Source organism: Alosa alosa, chromosome 2 (genome assembly GCF_017589495.1).
Source record: "Alosa alosa isolate M-15738 ecotype Scorff River chromosome 2, AALO_Geno_1.1, whole genome shotgun sequence".
Taxonomy (NCBI): domain Eukaryota; kingdom Metazoa; phylum Chordata; class Actinopteri; order Clupeiformes; family Clupeidae; genus Alosa; species Alosa alosa.
The window spans coordinates 22,671,613-22,692,606 of NC_063190.1; the positions used below are offsets into that span (position 1 = coordinate 22,671,613).

The 20,994-nt window shown below is 43.1% G+C and overlaps 1 protein-coding gene across 1 annotated transcript; it reads right to left on the reverse strand.

Moving 5' to 3' along the window:
- Nucleotides 1–10,526: 10,526 nt before the first annotated feature.
- On the reverse strand, nucleotides 10,527–19,414 carry tmtops3b (teleost multiple tissue opsin 3b). Its single transcript, XM_048266433.1, has 4 exons — nucleotides 19,002–19,414; nucleotides 18,148–18,476; nucleotides 15,317–15,550; nucleotides 10,527–10,951 (listed from the first exon to the last, which is right to left on the reverse strand). The coding sequence occupies exons 1-4, from the start codon at nucleotides 19,375–19,377 to the stop codon at nucleotides 10,688–10,690; spliced, it is 1,203 nt and encodes a 400-aa protein (XP_048122390.1). The 5' UTR covers nucleotides 19,378–19,414; the 3' UTR covers nucleotides 10,527–10,687.
- Nucleotides 19,415–20,994: the final 1,580 nt, after the last annotated feature.

Here is a 20,994-nt window from a genome sequence, read left to right on the forward strand (position 1 = left end):
TTCTAACATGAAGAACCGATGGCAGCTTTTCATCCTCCACAGAAGTTTCTTGGTGAGTCACAAATCTCTATGTTGGTTATCATCATTATGTGAAAGGGACGTTTATTTGTTGCTGTCACAATATGTTAAGTTTGTCAATTAAATTACGAAGCAGCAGCAAGCTTGCAGTGAACTGTTAACTGACTTAGTCAGTGAACTGTTAACATTAACTTAACGTTAGGTTACTTGAGTTGAGGTTTGATTGTTTGTTAGCATGCTGATAAATTTTATGTATGGAAAGGTAATGTATGAAGTGTTTGAAATGGTGTTATATGAAATGCAGAGAAATGGACATCCTGTTTGTTTGTGATGTCATAATAGAGCCAGCTGCGCTCGTTAAGTAGTTTTCAGAGCAGTTCCCAGGCTAATCAGAACACTGGCACAGGTGTCACCTGTAAGGAATTCAACTGTCTCAGCCTCTAAGCATACAATCTAGCTCTACCTGAACTACACATCCTGTTAAACTGTTTCCTGTGTGTCAAAATAAATGTCCCAGCCATATCTCCTGCATTCAGCATTATATCTCTAGAACGGCTTGACGTACATGCTTCAAATTTGGTACGAGTGTTTTTATGGACTTAAAGGTGAAGTGAGTTGATGTTGGAGGTTGAAGGTCAAATGTCAAGGTCAAAAACACCTTGAGTGTGATATCTCAAGAATGCCATGTCACACAAGATTCAAATTTGGTTACTCTAAAAGCACCTTTGCAGGTATCACAATTACCCTACCAACCAGCTAGCAGCAAGCTCAACAGCCCCACCAACACCCTAACCAGCAGATTGCATCCCCTCGTGTAATTCCTCGGAATTGCATTTCTAGTTATTCATTGTTAGCATGCTAATAGATTTTATGTATGGAAAGGTAATGTATGAAGTGTTTGAAATGGTGTTATATGAAACGCAGAGAAATTGACACCCTGTTTGTTTGGGGTTCGAAATTAATAATATTACATGCGCTAGTGCGCCTTACCAAATGTAAGTAACGTTCGATTTTTTTTGCTTGAGGAAAACATTTGGCAGCTGCGAACAGAAACATGAGAATACATGCCTAATAGCTAACGCTACGTTTTTGTAGTTAATGTGAGCTATCATTGCAAAGTTATTAACCACTATTCTGAGTTTATTTGATTCATGGGCTTCGCATGAATTCTGTCTCAAAGTGTTAGGACAAGGAGAGTTTCATTGAGATAAATTTTCTACTCTATTCACTCAAGCTTTAAATGATTTTAAAAAATAATAACTGGTTTTACAGTTGCCAGACGACATGCTGAATACAAGCATTGATTTTGTGAAACACGCATTTGTGTTTCACGTACAGACTGGGATGGCGCAGGAGCTGGTGACTTCAACCCAGTCTTCAGAACCACCAGTCACCAAGCATAGCTGCTCCTAATGGTATGATGCTATTTCCTATTGCCACTACAGTGAGCATATTTTGTCATTCATTTTAGAAACGCCAGGTTGACAGTGGGTTATGAAGGTTAATAACAATTAGGTTACTCAAACTTGTTTCATTTTCTTCTCTCGAGACATTTCCCATTATAGAGCAGATGGTTCTGTGCAACCTCTCCTAAACTGGTATTGCGCAAGATGCAGCACGGAAATAGGAAGAGGCCACTCAATGACTCAGGGGCGTAACTATCGGTAAGCAGGGTACGCAGTTGCTTACGGGCCTGGTCCAATCAGGGGCCCGCATCACACTGAAATACTGTACATGATTGACAGCCGGGCCCCCTATCGAATTAATCGTCACTCGCGACCGGGCCTTTCATTGTAAAACGTTCCCTCTAAAAAAAAACGGGTGGGCAAAGCCAATTTGATTGAACATAAGAGGGGCCTAGATTAGATACCCCATACAAACATTAATGATAGGCATGTTATATTTATGACATAAAAGTGGAATTTATTGAACGCATTTGATCACAGCTGACAAATTACGCAAACATTTTCAACTGGAGCAAAACAATGCATGAACGTAGCTTCAGCGCGTCGCATGATACACAATTAATAGATTGGCCATATTGGACAACTGCAAAGCCTTATCATAGGCATGTTACATTCATGACATGAAAAGTTGAACTGATTCTTGAGCTCTCAGCAGAGTGCGGTCTTGCGCGTCTTTTTTAGATGGTGAACATAAACGAAGGAAGCCCTCTATTTTGACGGGCATGACTGACCAGTAGCTAGGCGTATGCTATGTTCCTGGCTAAATGAACACGAATGATTTATCATTAATGCAATTTCATATTGTCACCAGCAGTGTTTTTTCATGTGTTACATGCGCCCTCACCAGTATTTTTTTGTTGTTTTTGTGGTGCACGTACTCCTGATATTGTCAGTCATGTCATCTCTTATATGCTGTGTCTCAAGGATCTTATCCTGTCCTATTCATGGTAGCCTACTCGTGGACATTGCGTCATCACGTGCTGTAGTAGGGGGGCCCGCCTTGATAATCCTGTATATGGGCCCGGTGTTGGCACGTTACGCCACTGCAATGACTTCTGATACAAAGACTTCAAATGGTAGGAATATTCCATCTTTAGTGTTTTGCTACCCCTTCCGTAATTTTCGCTTTCAAATGACCCATCGTCAGTCTTCAAATCAGAATTAGGCTTTTCTAACTGGAATCAAGACGGTGGCTTCAAAGACCATTCCAAATAAGTTGTTGAAAAAATTGTGTAAATATGATGTGTGTGTGTGTGTGTGTGTGTGTGTGTGTTTGTGTTTGTTTTAATGTACGCAAACTGGCAGTGAAAGTGGTTTCTCTTATCAACAAAAGGGGGCCAGTTCCCCAAAACGTTCTTATCGCTAAGTAGTTCTTAACCTATTCCTTAACCTCTCTCTTAACGTTATGGCACGATTCCCGACACGTTCGTACACTAAGTATATCTTCTGTAAGTCACACGTTCGTAAGGTTGGTCGGGACCATTCTTAAGCTCTCTCTTAGCGCTGTTTGAGCTCTCAAGACGCTAGTCGCCGCCACTGTGCAGCAGTCTTTAGAAATCACCGCAGCTCAGTACAAGTCAAACTATGGTAGGCCGACAGTATGTTGACAATGTTGTGGCTCAACGATGATTTTATTTTATTGGCAATCACTTTTGATAATTAAAAGCTGGCAAAGAATTTGCCTCTAAATGGCTAAGCTCTATAAATGGGTAAGCATGGTGGTGTCCAGTAAGCGACCAACTAGGCCTATGGCAGCGATCCAACGTGTCCTTGTATTGAATCAAAAACGCTGTGTAGTCCATGTCGCTCCATAGCTCTTTTTTGTTGCTGTTGCACAAGTTATTCCGAAAGCTGGAAAACGGTGTCACCTTGTGCAAGCTCACCTCGTCCAGCAAAACTTCAAGATCTGTTTCGACCTCACTCTGACCGTCACTACGGTCTAAAAAAAGGGAATGATCACCTTCGTTCTGCCTATCACCGAGACCATATGTCAACAAAGTCATGCCCATGACCTCCGGAAGAAGAACGACTCGAGCTTGTAAATAGCGGAGATTGCTCCCGGTTCAGTCTCTCACCTTGATCGCCTCATCTGAGACCTGTGAGACGTGAGTACGTACTTTCACTGCTTTCTTGCTTGACTATGTTTGTTAGTCTGCATGTGGCTGTAACCTGTGTTTTTTTTTTTTCAGGAAAACTTCGTTTAACTTTGTTTAACTTGTTGACGTCTTTCCTGAGTTCACCCCATACCGCACGGCGGAGGGGCTAGTGTGAGCCTGCTGCCTGCGTTCGCGCACTGCTGCGGGCCACCGTTTTGGTGTTATTTTCCCTTTTGTGTGTGCCAGGTTTCCGGGTTGTTTTTTGTTAACTACTGTGTACCTTATCCGTCTGTTCGCAGCTAGCTGGGCTTGGTGTGAGCCTGCTGGGTGCGTTCGCGCACCGGCGTGGGCCACCGTTATTATTTCTGTTTACTGCTCTGGCAGCCGGAACCTGTGTGGGCCTGATCAGCGCGTATGTGCTCGGCCGCTTAGGCGCTAATGTTATTGTGTGCTAGGCTACTTGCAAAGGTAAGTTTAGCTGTTTGTGTCTGCTAGGTGCAGTCTTGCACGAGGTGCGGGCCGCTGTGTGTCTTTTTTCCAGTTGTCCACTGGTGTACGTCGGCGCGTGCGTTCGCGCACTGGTGGCCGCCTTCTTTGTATATCTGTGTGTACCCCGTCGCTGCTGTCCGCAGCTAGCTGGGCCAGTGTGATCCTGCTAAGCGTGTCCGCACGCTGCTTCAGGCCACCCGTGTACTGTATTACACCACTGCTGTATCTCTTTACAGGCTGATGCTTGCAGACCCGGTGCGTTGAACGGCCAAGGTAAGTGCCTTAGTGTATTGCATTGTGTTTTTCTGTGGCAGGCTATGGCGGCACACTACTGCAGAGTCTGTAGGGCCGTGATGGCCCCCGATGACGGGCATAGAGAGTGTCCCGCTTGCCTTGGGGCTCACCCGACCGACCGTCCCAATCTCATCGGCATGGCCGTAAGCATACGCACAAGCGTAAATGGGACCAGCAACATGAGTCCCCTTCCAGGCATGGCCAGGTGGAGGTCCCTGACCTGCTAAGCCTGCCCAGCTGCCGTGACCCGAGGGTGATGGCACGGAGTCGCTTCAGATTCTCTCAGCCCTCCAGGCTCTGGCTAGGAGGATGGGCGGGCTGGAGGGTCTCCAGGGCACGCCATCCTCTCTGCCCCCCTGGCCAGGAAGGCTCCTCGTCCAGGCCTGGAGAGCCATGGTGCGGATGTTGATCTGGGTGATGTGGATGTGCTGTCGCCCATGCCCCTCGCTCTAATGATCGATGACGTAGCGGGACGGCCTCCTGGATGAGCTACATTCAGACATGGTGGAGCCAACTGATGAATCCACGGTGCCAGGGAGGTCCCCCTCGGCTCCTTGATGTCACGGGGGTGTTGAGTGCCTCCAAGATCCTGGGTCTTCAGGCCCCCTATGCCAGACATGGCTTCCCTTGGGGGCGTCTGGGAAGGCGTCTCGCACAGCAGCCCACCACCCTGTATACCCGTGGCAGAGGATTACACGAAGGTGCTGCGGACGGCATGGGGTAAGTCGCTACAGTGCCCCCAATTCAATCCAGGTTGCGGTTATCCGGCCGACTCAGGGCTGGGGGACTGGTCGAGCAGTCCATCGCCGCCTGGACTTCCCTGGGGCCTGCCAATGCATCTCCCAATCCACGCTGCCCGCGTAAGGAGTGTGCCAAGATGGACTGTCTCATCAGTCACTGCTTTGACGCATCAGCACGGGCAGCCCGTATGGGCAACGCCCTGGCTATCACTCTGGCGGCTCTACGAAAAACGATGAGCCCGGAGGACCATGATGCAAGGGCCCTGGTGGATGCCGCACTGTCAGGAACATAAACAACTTTGGTAAGATATATCGTTTGAGTCTTCTTAGCGTGCTAAGAGTGAGCGTTATCGGGGAACCGGCCCCTGGTACTGTTGGTAAAATCATCGTCCATCATCGTTGCACTCGGAGAAAACCGGAATGTTTCATTCATCCCCCGTTTCAATCGTCCCGGTTGTACCCTACTGCACCCTACTGCAAACCAGAGAATTGAGAGCTGGTGGGGAGTGATGAGAAAAGACACGACAGGCTTCTACTGGCACTCGATTTGCTCACCCAGCTGTCCAGTGCACGTTAGACTATACATATTTTGTGGCCACAAATTACTATTTTGTGGGAACGAATTAATATTTCGTGGCCACAAATTACCTATTTCATGGCCACAAATGACCTATTTCGTGGGAACGAATTAATATTTTATGGCCACAAATTAGTACTTTGTGGGAACGAATTGCTATTTTGTGGCTACAACTTATTATTTTGTGGGAACGAATTGCTATTTCGTGGCCACAACTTATTATTTTTTTTCCCCATGACATATCCGGGGCTCCGTAGTATGATGTATGATTTCTGTTTAAAATATCAATGTATTTCCACTGAAGTGTCTATTATATTTTAGTTTTATATTGTGTTTTCATTGCACATTATAAATAAATGGGAAAATTGTTAAGAATTGTATTGGCTTTTTTGTTTTTTAGCATTTAGTATTCAAGTATTTGAACAAGGTAAGACTGGTGAAATGTATGCACCTTACTGCTGTGGTGTAGTCTAGTTAGCTGTAGTGGGTATACTGTGATCAACCCCAAATATTAATACCAACTGTATCCTTGTCTGTTTTAAGTGGGTATACTGAAATGGTGATGCTTTTTAAGTGGGTATACCAGAGACTTTCTAATGAGGAGACACAGCACTCAAAAAATCCTCCATAGAAATGCATGGGGCTAGTTTGTAACGCCAATATGGCCGTTGTCTACACATATCCCACCCCTTCCTCGGCAAAACGTGTTGTAAACTCGCCGCTGGAGCAAGATTGGTGTCGTGAAGCCTTGCGCACGCACATTTCTGCCAAATAGGATGCCCGATGGGTGCCCAAAAAGCGTTGCAATATGGCCGTTGAGTGGAGGGACTTGCCTAAAAGGACTTTGGGTATACTGCGTATAGTCCTGCATATCACGTAGACAACATGCCTCTGCCTTACTGAACAGGGGATTTTCTGTGTATGGATGTTGACCGGTTCTTGGCCCCTCAGTGTATGATGTGGCCCCTTTATGGCCCCTGTCTCAGAAAAATCCTAGAACCGCCACTGGACATAGGCCTACAATAATCCACACATGTAGTCATTAATCATTGATTTGGAGAGTATGTCAGGTCTGAGGATCAGTGACAAATGTGTGGAGAGATGATTACTCACTGTAAGAGAACCCTAACCTTGGCCTAATTCACACCTGACCCTGGACCTAATGAACACTCCCCTGAAATATGGGACAGTGCTGGACAGGCGAACACCATTGCACTAGGTCGAGATATATAAATCAGCAGGCGGCTGGTCTTTTCTACTGGGCCATCAAAACGCCAAGGGCCGTTGAACACGCACAGCAGACCCACATCTTACTAGGTTTCAGGATGCAAATTGTTCTTTCTCACTATGAGAAAAATAAGTCTGTTGAACACTGTTTGTTAAACGTAGCAGAAAATATCAGAATACATAGTACAAAAGTGCATTTCTTCTGAATATGATGATGAGTGATTCTGCACATAAGATAAAGTTAAATGTTAGCATCTGACCTTGATCCAGCCACAATTTACACCTCAGAGAAAGAGATATTGGAAATATCGAACTATATATTTTTGGTCTGTTTTGAAGTTGTACCTACAAAGGTAACTTATATTCAGCAAAGCTGATTAATTCACAAGGCCTTTTTATTAGTGAGTTCAGTCTGGGGCATGATATGAGGCTATTATTCGGTTGCTAAATGACTCATTTGCTGCGAATGCCTCCTGACCATAAAGGGGCCGTGGTGGGGCAGATTTACTCCAGCAGTGGGGGAATGAGCTCACCACCCCACCCCACCTTTCCCTTCACCTCATCTTTTTTTAGAGGCAACACTCCATTCCGTCTTTGTCAAGTTCAAGTTAATTTGGGAGGCAGTGTGGAGGAAGGGGTACATTATTAGAACATTTGCTATTAACAGCCCTCATGCCGTATCCTGACGTTGGCCCTTGGGGAAATGAACTCACTCCAGAGCATACTTAACTCTCTCCAGACACCTGCACTCCCCTTTTACTAAAGCAAAGGTGTGTAAAGACTTTGTGTAAAGTAGTATGCAAATACAGGTATGCATACTTCCAAGTATACAAGTGTGCATGCACTTAAATGTTAGCTGACTGACTGTTTCTCAAATGAAAGGAAGGTTGCTGGCTATTCCACAGACCTGAGAGGAAAATAGATTAGGTCTTTGATTAGCTGTTACGCTAATGAGTCTGCTGCTATACAAGTGTGCATGCACTTCCAAGTATACAAGTGTGCATGCACTTAAATGTTAGCTGATTCACTGTTTCTCAAATGAAAGGAAGGTTGCTGGCTATCTCCACATGGGTGACTTAGTTCCACAGACCTGAGAGGAAAATAGATTAGGTCTTTGATTAGCTGTTACGCTAATGAGTCTGCTGTGATTAAAAACATGTTTCAAGTGTACCATAAATGAGGGTGGAGGTGAGGGTGGAGGTGGGGGTGGGGGTGGGGGGTGGGGGGGGGTTGGGGATGGTAAAAACTATTTGATCACATATTCTGCAGGCACCGCACCACTGTCAACACTTGAACACTGTGTGTGTGTGTATATGTGTGTGTGTAGCGGACTAAACTTTTAGCATAATGAAGTGAAAGCCGATATCTAATGAATATGCCTCTCACCATTATTTTTAAGCCACCAATTGTGGAGGCATTGGTGATTCATTATGCAGGGATACAAACTGACAGAGTCAAGGTGGAGAAAGTAAAATACAAACAAAAAACAGATGCCAGCAGCAATTAAGTTTTTTATCTGAACTAAGGATGAGAAGCTATCAAAGGATGAAAGCAAAGTGTGTTTTTTTTTACCTCCTCAGTGTGCTTGCAGTGTGAGAGGTTGACACTAAATTGACGGTACACTAAGAATGTAACATAAGCGTGGATGTCTTTTGAACCTGGTGGGTGGTTCTGTCTCGGTGACCTCTCATCGCTGTCTGTTTACCTACTCATGGCACTATGCAGTGCGCCTCCGCAAGCCCAGCACTATTGCCATGCAGCTCAGGCTACACTCTCTGCAGAAACAGAGAGAGAGAGAGAGAGAGAGAGAGAAGAACTGGGGAATGGAAAATAAGCAGAAAGACCATAAGAAAGGAGAGAGGTGGAAGATAAAAAGGGGGGGAGGGGGAAAGAGATCCTGAGGAAGAGGCAGAGAGCATGTGGATGAGAATGGGGGATGGGGAAAAAGGATAAAACAGAGGTATAGTTTGTTTGAGACATACATTTAATGGCATAAATGTATTAATAACACCACTTTCACAATACACAAGAATTTACCTTTGGATAACCATTTTAAACTTCATTTGAGCCTTTTAATATTAGATTGAAGAAGAGAAAAACAAAAGGCCAGTGTGACTGCTGCAGACAGGCTTCAGACAAGCCACAACAAACGATGCCCAATCAATATCAATACCCTGTGATAAAAAAAAATACACATCAATACCGCACTGCACTTTAACCAGCCCCGCTAAGTGAATGGTCTTGCATCCACACTAAAATTAACCATGTGATTCAAATCCGTACACACACAATTATAGATTAAGTACTTAGGTGCATATGTAAACACTACAAATAGGCACACGAAAGACCTGAAACATTGGCTGTCTGAAAAATGACAAACATTCATGGAATTCAAAAATACCAGGTCGTGACATTGCGTATTATCTTCAGTTCTTTACCTAGTTAACTGTATGTATACATTTCCAAATTTAACTGGAAGAACAATGCATTGTTGTTCTTGTCAGCACTTATTATCAAATACTTGCATGTTTTGTCCTGAGTGAGACCCTTAAACACTCTTAAAAACAATGTATGCATTCATCAACTCTTATGTCTTAAACAATCCCCACTGTCATCACAAGGCACAGCCATCAGAAACCCCTGTGTCCAAGTACATGAGGCCAGGCACAGACATGTTCTTATTAGTATGCAGGTGGGACTCCTATAAAAAGTTAATCTCAGTTCAGTGTGGATTACCTTACATTATTCTAAGCCTCTTAATTTGAAAGCCTGCTTCACATCTAAAAGAGATCACCACATATATCAGTTAAGATATAGAAATCCTCTTAATTTTAGGGAAACACAGTTATAGAGACTAAATAAGAGTAAAGTTTAGACAGAAAAATGCCTGTCATGGAAATCTACAAATGGGTGTGATCCTGCATTTCAGAAACAAACAAATGGTGATTAAAACAGTGTAAACCTTGCCATCTGGTGGTCAGACACTAAATATTTTTGACAATGCACTCCCTCTTGAAGCGTCCTGTTGAAAACCTGCCAGATGCCAGGCAAAGAGAATAAAGGATTTTGATATTTCACAATTTAGTAAAATTACAGATAAATGAAATGCATTTCTTCATCTGTGACATCAATATTTGGTCACAGATTTCTGAAGAAAAAAAAACGTTATTATTGATGACAAATAAAATGTGTGTATTCATGCACCACTCACTACAGATTGCACTTTCTATGAGCTTTTGCCAAATTACTCCATTCAGGATAATTTCAGGGTCCTGAAAATATGGCCACACATACCCCAGTGAGCCACCGAGAAGATATTTGTACTCAGACTGAGTGTGATCCTAAGATCTAATGCTAGTAGCAGAGCATTTAATGGTGCAGCAACACATTCATCTGTGAATACAAATCTCATTCTGCTTCCAGCCAAGCTCTGTCTGAATAGGTTATTGGCAAAATGGCCATTTGTTATTTTATTTGAATGATTTTTAATAAATTATTTTCTCATCATGCATTCCAGGCATACATTCAGCAAATCTGCAGCAGTAGGCTGTTTTAATGTGATGTATTGCTACATAATCAAAACAACGCAACTGCAGTTTGATATTGATATTACCTGGAATACACAATAAAACACACGATTTATGATTGTATGAAAATTGAGATATTTGTTTTTGCAAATGAACTATTCATCCTCCGATCTACAAATCTAAATGTGGCTGATGATTGCTGTCAAATATCCATAGACATAATAAAGACAATGTGTCAGAGTATTCCCCAAGCTTATGGAGTGTAGTGTACCACCAGGACCAGCGACTGCTTGTCTGTCTGCAGCTGGCATTGCTGCTGGTCTTTGGCTGGCCGGTGGGGAGTCTGCTCCTCCAGGCGTGCTGGCGAGTTGGCGGTGCTGGACAGGCCGCCCAGGGGACTGAGAGGCATGCAGTTTGGGTGGCCTGCCAGGGCTGGGCTGCTCTGGAGAGTGTGGAGGTAGTTGTGCCTCTGACTGCCTGGACCACACTGCACAAATGCCATGAAACACCTGTAGAACTAAAAACATATGTAGAAAACATTTGCAAGCTTCAATATATGTAAATATATATATATATAACAAGTATACAATATATAATATAAAGTACAATATAAAGTACAAATATCATATCTGATTAAAGTTAAAAACAATACAATGAATACACTTGACTTCTTGTTCAGCCAGGGGCGGTTCTAGGGGCGGGGCCACAGGGGCCCGGGCCCCATCTGAAATCTCATTTGCCCCTGACTGGCCCCTGTACCGTTAATCATCAATACTGTAAGTGTCAAACTTGTTGAGAACGACGATCAGAGATGCAATTCCATTCCCAAACAACTGGTGGCAGTAATGCACCTATGAAGCTTGAAAGCTGAAGCACACAGTGAACTGTAAAGGAAAGAATACATTTGGCCAAACAGAAATGTCTCTGCTAAAGTGAAGAAACGATACATTTGGCTAACGGAAGTATCAGCTAACATGAAGAACCGATACATTTGGCTAACGAAAGTATCAGCTAGAATTCTAACGTGAAGAACCGATAGCAGCGTTTCATCCTCCACAGAAGTTTCTTGGTGAGTCACAAATCTCTACGTTGGTTATCATCATTATGTGAAAGGGACGTTTATTTGTTGCTGTCACAATATGTTAAGTTTGTCAATTAAATTACGAAGCAGCAGCAAGCTTGTAGTGAACTGTTAACTGACTTAGTCAGTGAACTGTTAACATTAACTTAACGTTAGGTTACTTGAGTTGAGGTTTGATTTGTTAGAGGGGATGCATCCCCTCTATTGAAATCCGGAGACGACTTATTATTATTTTTCTTTTTACCTTTTTGTGCACGCTATTCAGCCCAAACCGCTTAACGTACAAATTTGGTTCAAACACCGTTCCGTAGATCTTCCAAGGCTTTACCGTCCTATCCGTTTTTCATTTTTGAGAAGTTTATACTTTTTGAGATATTTGTAATTAAAAGTGTATTTTTCCCCCATAGACTTGAATGGGGGCTGTGATGTCATAATAGAGCCAGCTGGCCAAGTTAAGTAGTTTTCAGAGCAGTTCCCAGGCTAATCAGAACACTGGCACAGGTGTCACCTGTAAGGAATTCAACTGTCTCAGCCTCTAAGCATACAATCTAGCTCTACCTGAACTACACATCCTGTTAAAGTGTTTCCTGTGTGTCAAAATAAAAGTCCCAGCCATATCTCCTGCATTCAGCATTATATCTCCAGAACGGCTTGACGTACATGCTTCAAATTTGGTACGAGTGTTTTTATGGACTTAAAGGTGAAGTGAGTTGATGTTGGAGGTTGAAGGTCAAATGTCAAGGTCAAAAACACCTTGAGTGTGATATCTCAAGAATGCCATGTCACACAAGATTCAAATTTGGTTACTCTAAAAGCACCTTTGCAGGTATCACAATTACCCTACCAACCAGCTAGCAGCAAGCTCAACAGCCCCACCAACACCCTAACCAGCAGATTGCATCCCCTCGTGTAATTCCTCGGAATTGCATTTCTAGTTATTCATTGTTAGCATGCTAATAGATTTTATGTATGGAAAGGTAATGTATGAAGTGTTTGAAATGGTGTTATATGAAACGCAGAGAAATTGACACCCTGTTTGTTTGGGGTTCGAAATTAATAATATTACATGTGCTAGTGCGCCTTACCAAATGTAAATAACGTTCGATTTTTTTTGCTTGAGGAAAAAGTTTGGCAGCTGCTAACATGAACATGAGAATAGCCTACATGCCTAATAGCTAACGCTACATTTTTTGTAGTTAATGTGAGCTATCATTGCAAAGTTATTAACCACTATTCAGAGTGTATTTGATTCATGGGCTTCAAAGTGTTAGGACAAGGAGAGTTTCATTCAGATAAATTGATTAAATGTTCTACTCTATTCACTCAAGCTTTATATGATTTAAAAAAAATAATAACTGGTTTTACAGTTGCCAGATGACATGCTGAATAATACAAGCATGGATTTTGTGACACGCATTTGTGTTTTACGTACAGACTGGGATGGCGCAGGAGCTGGTGACTTCAACCCACAGTCTTCAGAACCACCAGTCACCAAGCATAGCTGCTCCTAATGGTATGATGCTATTTCCTATTGCCACTATAGTGAGAATATTTTGTCATTCATTTTAGAAATCAACAAAGGTTGACAGTGGGTTATGAAAGTTAATAACAATTAAGTTACTCAAACTTGTTTCATTTTCTTCTCTCCAGTCATTTCCCATTCTAGAGCAGATGGTTCTGTGCAACCTCTCCTAAACTGGTATTCCGCAAGATGCAGCACGTAAATAGGAAGAGGCCACTCAATGACTTCTGATACAAAGACTTCAAATGGTAGGAATATTCCATCTTTAGTGTTTTGCTACCCCTTCCGTAATTTTCGCTTTCAAATGACCCATCGTCTGTCTTCAAAGCAGAATCAGGCTTTTCTAACTGGAAGCAAGACGGTGGCTTCAAAGACCATTCCAAATCAGACCATTGTAAAAAATAGTTGTTGAAAGTTGAAAAAATTGTGTAAATATGATGTAGTTGTTGCTCACATGCTGTGTGTGTACTGTGTGTGTGTGTGTGTGTGTGTGTTTGTTTTAATGTACACAAACTGGCAGTGAAAGTGGTTTCTCTTTTCAACAAAAGGGGAAAGAGTTAAAGTAAAACTTGTTTAATTGAATGAAAAATGTATGTATGATGATGTATGATTTCTGTTTAAAATATCTATGTATTTCCACTGAAGTGTCTATTATATTTTAGTTTTATATTGTGTTTTCAATGCACATTATAAATAAATGGGAAAATTGTTAAGAATTGTATTGGCTTTTTTGTTTTTTAGCATTTAGCATTCAAGTATTTGAACAAGGTAACACTGCTGAAATGTATGCACCTTAATGCTGTGGTGTAGTCTAGTTAGCTGTAGTGGGTATACTGTGATCAACCCCAAATATTAATACCTATCCTTGTCTGTTTTAAGTTGGTATACTGAGATGGTGATACTTTTTAAGTGGGTATACCAGAGACTTTCTAATGAGGAGACACAGCACTCCATAAAATCCTCCATAGAAATGCATGGGGCTAGTTTGTAACGTCAATATGGCCGTTGTCTACACATATCCCACCCCTTCGTCGGCAAAACGTCGACATGTGAATACATTGAGCCAATCATGTGGTGTGATGTGAATACATTGAGCCAATCATATGGTGTGTTGTGAACTCGCTGCTAGAGCAAGATTAGTGTCGTGAAGCCTTGCGCACGCACATTTCTGCCGAATAGGATGCACGATGAGTGCCCAAAAAGCATTGCAATATGGCCGTTGAGTGGAAGGACTTGCCTAAAAGGACTTTGGGTATACTGCGTATAGTCCTGCATATCACATAGACTACGTGCCTCTGCCTTACTGAACAAGGGATTTTCTGTGTATGGATGTTGACCGGTTCTTGGCCCCTCAGTGTATGATGTGGCCCCTTTGTGGCCCCTGTCTCAGAAAAATCCTAAAACCGCCACTGTGTTCAGCAATATCTGACTTTTGGCATGAAAACTAGCATTGATTGCTAGCTAACATCTACTGAGACAAGTCCCATTGACTGACACGTAAGAGTTTCATCTTTCATGGAAATTCAGCGGCGATGCCTGGGGCCAATACGAGCTACTGTTAACATCCCCCTGTGTGCAATCAATATAAAATGTTCTGTTCCACTGTAGGCTTGCTGAGTGAGAGTAAGACTAGAGTAATGGTGGCCTCGAACCACTCCTTTCTAGCTCTGTGGGGGCTTAAACTGTTTACACACAAACACCAACACAAATCTCAAACCCCTTTTCACACGTTTCACACGTCACATGTGATGCACATAATTCATAAATCAGGTCTTCAGTAAATCAATGCCAATTTTACTCATACAGCATTGAGAACATGGTGGTTGTAGTTGTTTTTTTTCTGATTACTCTCCCTCTCTCTCTCTCTCTCGCTCTCTGTGTGTGTGTGTGTGTGTGTGTGTGTGTGTGTGTGTGTGTGTGTGTGAGCATGTGAGGGTGTATGTGTGCAGGGCTCACTTGTTTCTATCTGTTTAATAATTGGTTCAATTTGGGTTGAAGTCAATGGTTTATTGGTGTTGTTTCATGAAATTAATCTAACTGATTGAGAGAAATGGTAAATATCTGAATTTCATTTCACCACACCATACTGAGGCTTAGAAAATAGGTCCATGACTGCCCTCTTGCGACTTAAAGATATATTACACCTCAATTAATACACTGAGTATAACAAACAAGCTCCCTATTCAATTCACAAATACAATTTGATCAACCTCCATTTCTAAAGCACATCAGCATATAATAACATTCAACACAGGAATCAAAGGCTCTGAAATCTGTACCTGGTTATTGAAAAGCACATAGACGATGGGATTGAGCACAGTACTGGACTTGGCCAGTATGGAGGGGATGATGCTCGCTGTGGGGCCAACAACACCGACCCTACCGAACGTGGCCAGCAACGCTACCACCCCATAGGGCATCCAACAGAGCAGGTAACAGGAGACCATGGACAGCACCATGAGCAAAACATGGGTCTCCCGACGCTGGCATGATGTCTGGTTGATCCGGGCTGCCTGCAGATGGAGAAGGTTGGATGGGGTGGGGTTAAACAGCACAGATATATAGGTGAGTAAGAATTAGAGAAGCAGTGCTGATAGTTTGTTTTTTATGGAAGATCATCATGAAGTGGTGAAATAAATACAGACACAGCACTTTATAAAAATGAGTAGTCATTAGTAGAAAACAGCATGGATATCCTCTGTAGAAATAAAACTAATAAAGAGACATTGTGTTAGATCAGTATTCACACCTACTGGGACAGGGTTATTTATTTATTTATTTATTTATTTATTGGCACATTTCTTGAGTAATCATTTTTCCAAACAGTAAGTGCATTTCTTGAAACTAGTTGCACAAACAGTATCACACAATGCATGCAAAGAAGCTTGCAAAAGCCTGTAACTTACTCAAAATGATTATTATACGTGTGTCATTATGTTATTGTTTGCATCTATGAAAGTAAAAAAAAAATTATATGTTGTCAATTTTATATCCTGTATGTGTATTCCATTTCTACCATTTGTCATGGTAATTTATGAGTTCAATCATTGGGTTGATTTCCCTCATGATGACCTAGCACATCTACTCTGGCTTGGTGATGTGCATTTTAACAAATTGAATCAATTGTTGTTACAGTAATCATCAGCAATCATCAAGCAGCAGCTCTGTGGAGGGGGACCTGGACAGGGCGAACCAGTTGAACCACTTCTACAACAGGTTTGACTGCCCTGCTCCAGCTCCAATGGCAGTGGTCTGTCCACCATCCCTCCGCCCCCACCCCCACACCGCCTAAATACCAGTGCAACACTCACCTCCATCATCACTGGCTATCGTGAGTGGCTATCGTACCCCCACCATCACTGGATATTGCACCCCTCCCCCACATGGCGATCACAAACAATGAGGTGACAACGACCTCAGTCAACAGCCATCAGACACACAGATCCCAGATGCACCCCTCCCCCTCCCCTCCCCTTACACCCCCCATCATCACAACAGATCAAGTGAGAGCCCAACTAAAGAAACTGCGCATCAATAAAGCAGCGGGGCCTGACAGACTGTGTCCAAGGCTACTCAAGGCCTGTGCTGCTGAACTGGGGGAGCCACCTGAAGCACATCTTCAATTTGAGCCTACGCTTTGGACAAGTTCCAACACTGTGGAAGACATCATGTCTCACCCCTGTCCCTAAGAAGCCACACCCTAGTGAGCTTAATGACTACAGACCTGTCGCTCTTACATCACATGTGATGAAAACAATGGAGCGACTGGTTTTAGGTATGCTCAGACCCCAGGTACGCCATGCACTAGACCCGTTACAGTTTGCATACCAGGAGAAAGTGGGCGTGGACGATGCCATCACTTATCTTCTACACAGGACACATTCTCACCTAGACAAGGGGAAACGTGCTGTGAGAATCATGTTCTTTGATTTCTCAAGTGCTTTTAACACCATCCAACCCCTCAGACTGGGAGACAAGCTTTTGCAGATGGGTGTGGACGCTCACCTGGTAACCTGGATTACAGATTACCTGACCGAGCGACCACAGTTTGTCAGACTGAAGAACTGTCTTTCTGACACTGTGATCAGCAGCACCGGAGCGCCACAGGGAACTGTGCTCTCTCCAGTCCTGTTCACCCTGTACACATCTGATTTTTGCTACAACACCGAGTCATGCCATATGTAGAAGTTTTCTGACGATACTGCAATTGTGGGGTGTATCAGGAACGGGCAGGAGGAGGAGTACAGGAGCCTGGTGGAGGACTTGCAATGTGCAATGGTGCAAACTCAATCATCTTTAACTCAACACTTCAAAGACCAAGGAGATGGTGGTGGATTTCCACAGGTCTAAGCCCACTCTGCTACCAGTCCCCATTGATGGGGTCAATGTGGAGGTGGTAAGCACCTAAAACTAGGAAAAGGGCTTTGAGATCACATCAACCGATATATACAGAGTTGTAAGCATTAGTTTCAAACCAGGCAGCTCAGTTCTATCTGTCACTAAAGTATCACAATCAGGTTGTGTCACATTGTTAGATGAACCACTGATGTGTTTTGAGGAGTGTGTACAGTAATATTACCTCACAAAACAATTACATTACAGATTTATCTTGCACTGTTCATCATCACCTATGCATGAGGTGTTTAAATGAGTCAAAGACCCACAAAGACTCAAAGAATCCTAACATATTGCATTGCAATGCTTCTATGACATCTTAACTGATCTGTATATCTTATAAGGCATCCTAAGCATTCTGCCATCATTGCATTGCAATCCTACCACTCTTTAACTGATAGTATCTCTGCTTGAACCTCAACCTGTCCCGCAAAAATGTTAATATTCAAAGCATCTACAGTTCCATCCATCTGTGTATCATTTATGTATCTGACACTCAATGACTCAATGAATCCCAGTCTGAGATAAAGATGAAATTCTACTCTGAGGCCATGTGAGCATAGTGTATAAATGGACCTGCGTCATACAGACTCATACATGAAGACAAGCAGTAGCAACACTAGGAGCACTCCACATTACTACTCACACGCATTCATCATCATCATCACCATCAGCGAGCATAATCTTTTGTCAAATCATTAGCACGCATTCTTACCCCGCGGATGGCCATCAGGATCTTGCCATAGCAGTAAACCATGAGCACCAGCGGGAGGAGCAGGCAGAAGACGAAGAGGCAGGTTACATAGGCGACATTGCCGGGGGAACGCTGGTGCCACTGCACGGAGCAGGTGGTACCCGGGCCCTCGGGGCCATAGCTGCTCCAGCCAAAGAGCGGCGGCAGCGTCCACGCCAGGGAGTACAGCCAGCAGCCGCCGATGGACAGCCAGGCCTTCCGGTAGTCGGAGACATCTGCCTTGGTGCAGCAGACCATGGTTGAATAGCGCTCCAAAGACAAGACGGCAAAAGATACGAGGGAAACAATGCCTGCATGGACATAAACATGACATGTGTTTGCAGCTCTCACATTTGACATATATGTAACTGTGCATAAGATTTGAAGCAAAGACGTGAACTGCATTGTTGAAAGGGACCTACTGTGTAAAGCAGGCATTATTTGTGAGACTGGGTCAGAATGTTCACACTACATGTTTATATGACTGATTGTGTTTTAATCTTGAAACTCAACTGGTTCAGCAAGGCACTAATAATACAAATGTCATGGGTTCCCTACCCAGGAGACACCACAAACATAGTGATGGGGAAAGTGTGTCAGCCCTCCACTGAACGCCACTTTTCATAAAAGTACTTGATAAATCAATACATAACAAACGTGTTGCAAACTAATACTTATATAATATAGCACAAGTTCAGGAATCTATTTATTGATGAACGTGCCCATGCATGTAGAATGTTATAACGTTTTATAAAATAAGTGAAATTGTCTATGGACCGTATTTGTTTCAGAATTGAAGAAGAACGTATAGACAGTGATAGAACGCAGGGACTTACCAAAGAGTGAGTTGGCAAAGCCATACCATTTACAGCCAGAAAGTCCAATGAGCCATCTACCGTAGATACTAGCAGCAAAGCTGAACGGAGTGCCGAAAATACATACTAACATATCACTTACGCAAATATTAAGGAGAATGAGATTGATTGGTGTCCGAAGAACCTGGAAACGAGCAAAAACAAGAAGTACACAAAAGTTGGCCAAGAAACCCAGGACAAAAATTATCCCGAGACATACTGCCACTATAGTGTGACTGGTCCTGCTAAGTTCCGGGAGGTCTTTCAGAGCTCGCGGTAAACGCGAAACGTCAGTTGTCGGGTCTAACGTGGTGCTGTCCATGGTGCTACTATTCAGGTCACCGTGAATGATGGTCATTTCGGCTCTATGGTGAGTGAATGACAAGCAAAGCAAACAGGAGCTGACAGAAATGCATACTAGTAAGTAATTGCCTGTTTCTATAGCATGGGTTGTTCAATCCCGTCCCTCTATCCACTTTCTTGGTCTAGCATCAGTTTCCTCGAGGCAGCATTATTGATCGATCTTTCAGCCCCCGCACGGCTCAAAGCCAACTCTCCCTCACTCGTCTCCCGCGAAAGCTTCATACATTTCCCGTTTGTCCAGAGAAACACGCAATAACAACAGCATGAATCACCGTCAGAACCTAGACAAAACAAAACTTGTCCGAGTGACCCTACACTACGTCCACCTACAATACTGAGGTATTTCGGCCACTCATGTTTTAACTTGAAGTTGGTTAAATGAAGGGAAAACGGAACAAATAGCTCCCATGAATATTGTTTACCTATCTTGCGAAACTGCATACGTTTGATCCACTTTAATGAAAGCTATTAATCACCATGTGATTGTCTTGTCATGAACTCAAGACCGGTTTTACTAAACCGGTTATAATGTGACTCTCCACTATAGTTTTAAGATGAAAGGTGCCTTTGTTTTGAACACCTGAAAGGTTTATCAAAAAATGTGAATGACCAATTACAGTAAGGCCCATAAATACATTGGCCAGATGCCTAACTGTTGCTTTGGCAGAATGAGTGATGAGAAATGTGCCTTTTCTTCTGAGTTCATTTGGCATGCCCGCCAGGATTGGAAATCCCCTAGGGCTGAACAGATGGAGAAAAGTAAGACATCACCAGAGCATCAATAATCCACTAGACTCCCTTTGAGAAGGCTATTACTGCCAGTCCATATGGGTCTAAGAACAAACGGTTCCAAGTGATGTAGGGACACTGGGCCCCAATGTGTCACAGAGAGAAGGGGATGGTGATATTTATAGTACCTGCTTGGTTTTACACATGGGAAATGGCATCTTTTAGGCCGACATATTCAGCTGAATTTGGTAGGAGAGAGTAGATTAAATAACAGTGAGTCTTCCTTGGGCTAAAACAAATGAGGCTGCAAGGCAGCATGTTGATAGACCTATGTTCTTCAATATGCTGGCATGCAACCACCAAGCAAAACTCATTTTTGTATTCATTAAAAGTGGATAACATAAAAATGTTAAAATGGTGACACGCTACTGTAGATTGCTAAGAATAACATTTTGAAAGAAGTTTGTGTTTCTGTGGAGTCCTTGTATCCAGCTATTTGTAGCTCTGTCCTCAAACTTTATTTTGAGATTTACATTTTGTATATCTTACAAATGTCTAAATCTTCTGTGAACCTGCAACTTCAAAAATGCATTCTATGTATGGGTTGCAGAAATGTTTCCTTAACCCATACTGCTGTCATGGGTTAAGGAAACATTTCACGATTCAAAAGTGTCGAGATGCCCTCCTACATGACTCTGCCTGGCATTTTAATTGCCTTTGTCTCCGCTGTGGGTGTGAGAGGATTGTTAGCATTGACTGCCTAGCACGTGCAGTCTCACCCATCCTCTGCACACATAAAACAAAGCTCATTAGACGTGAGAAGGACCCTCTCTGTCGTCCTCCCTCCGCCGGAAGAGTGTGGCGAGGCGTCGGTGAGGTGGGG

What these genes read in the sequence shown, in the direction of transcription:
- tmtops3b (XM_048266433.1), bottom strand. Translation starts at nt 19,377, where the DNA reads ATGACCATCATTCACGGTGACCTGAATAGTAGCACCATGGACAGCACC. An exon ending in CTTTGCCAACTCACTCTTTG is followed by an intron (nt 18,477 to 19,001) that starts GTAAGTCCCTGC and finishes ATGTCCATGCAG; the next exon opens with GCATTGTTTCCCTCGTATCT. An exon ending in TCCTGATGGCCATCCGCGGG is followed by an intron (nt 15,551 to 18,147) that starts GTAAGAATGCGT and finishes CTCCATCTGCAG; the next exon opens with GCAGCCCGGATCAACCAGAC.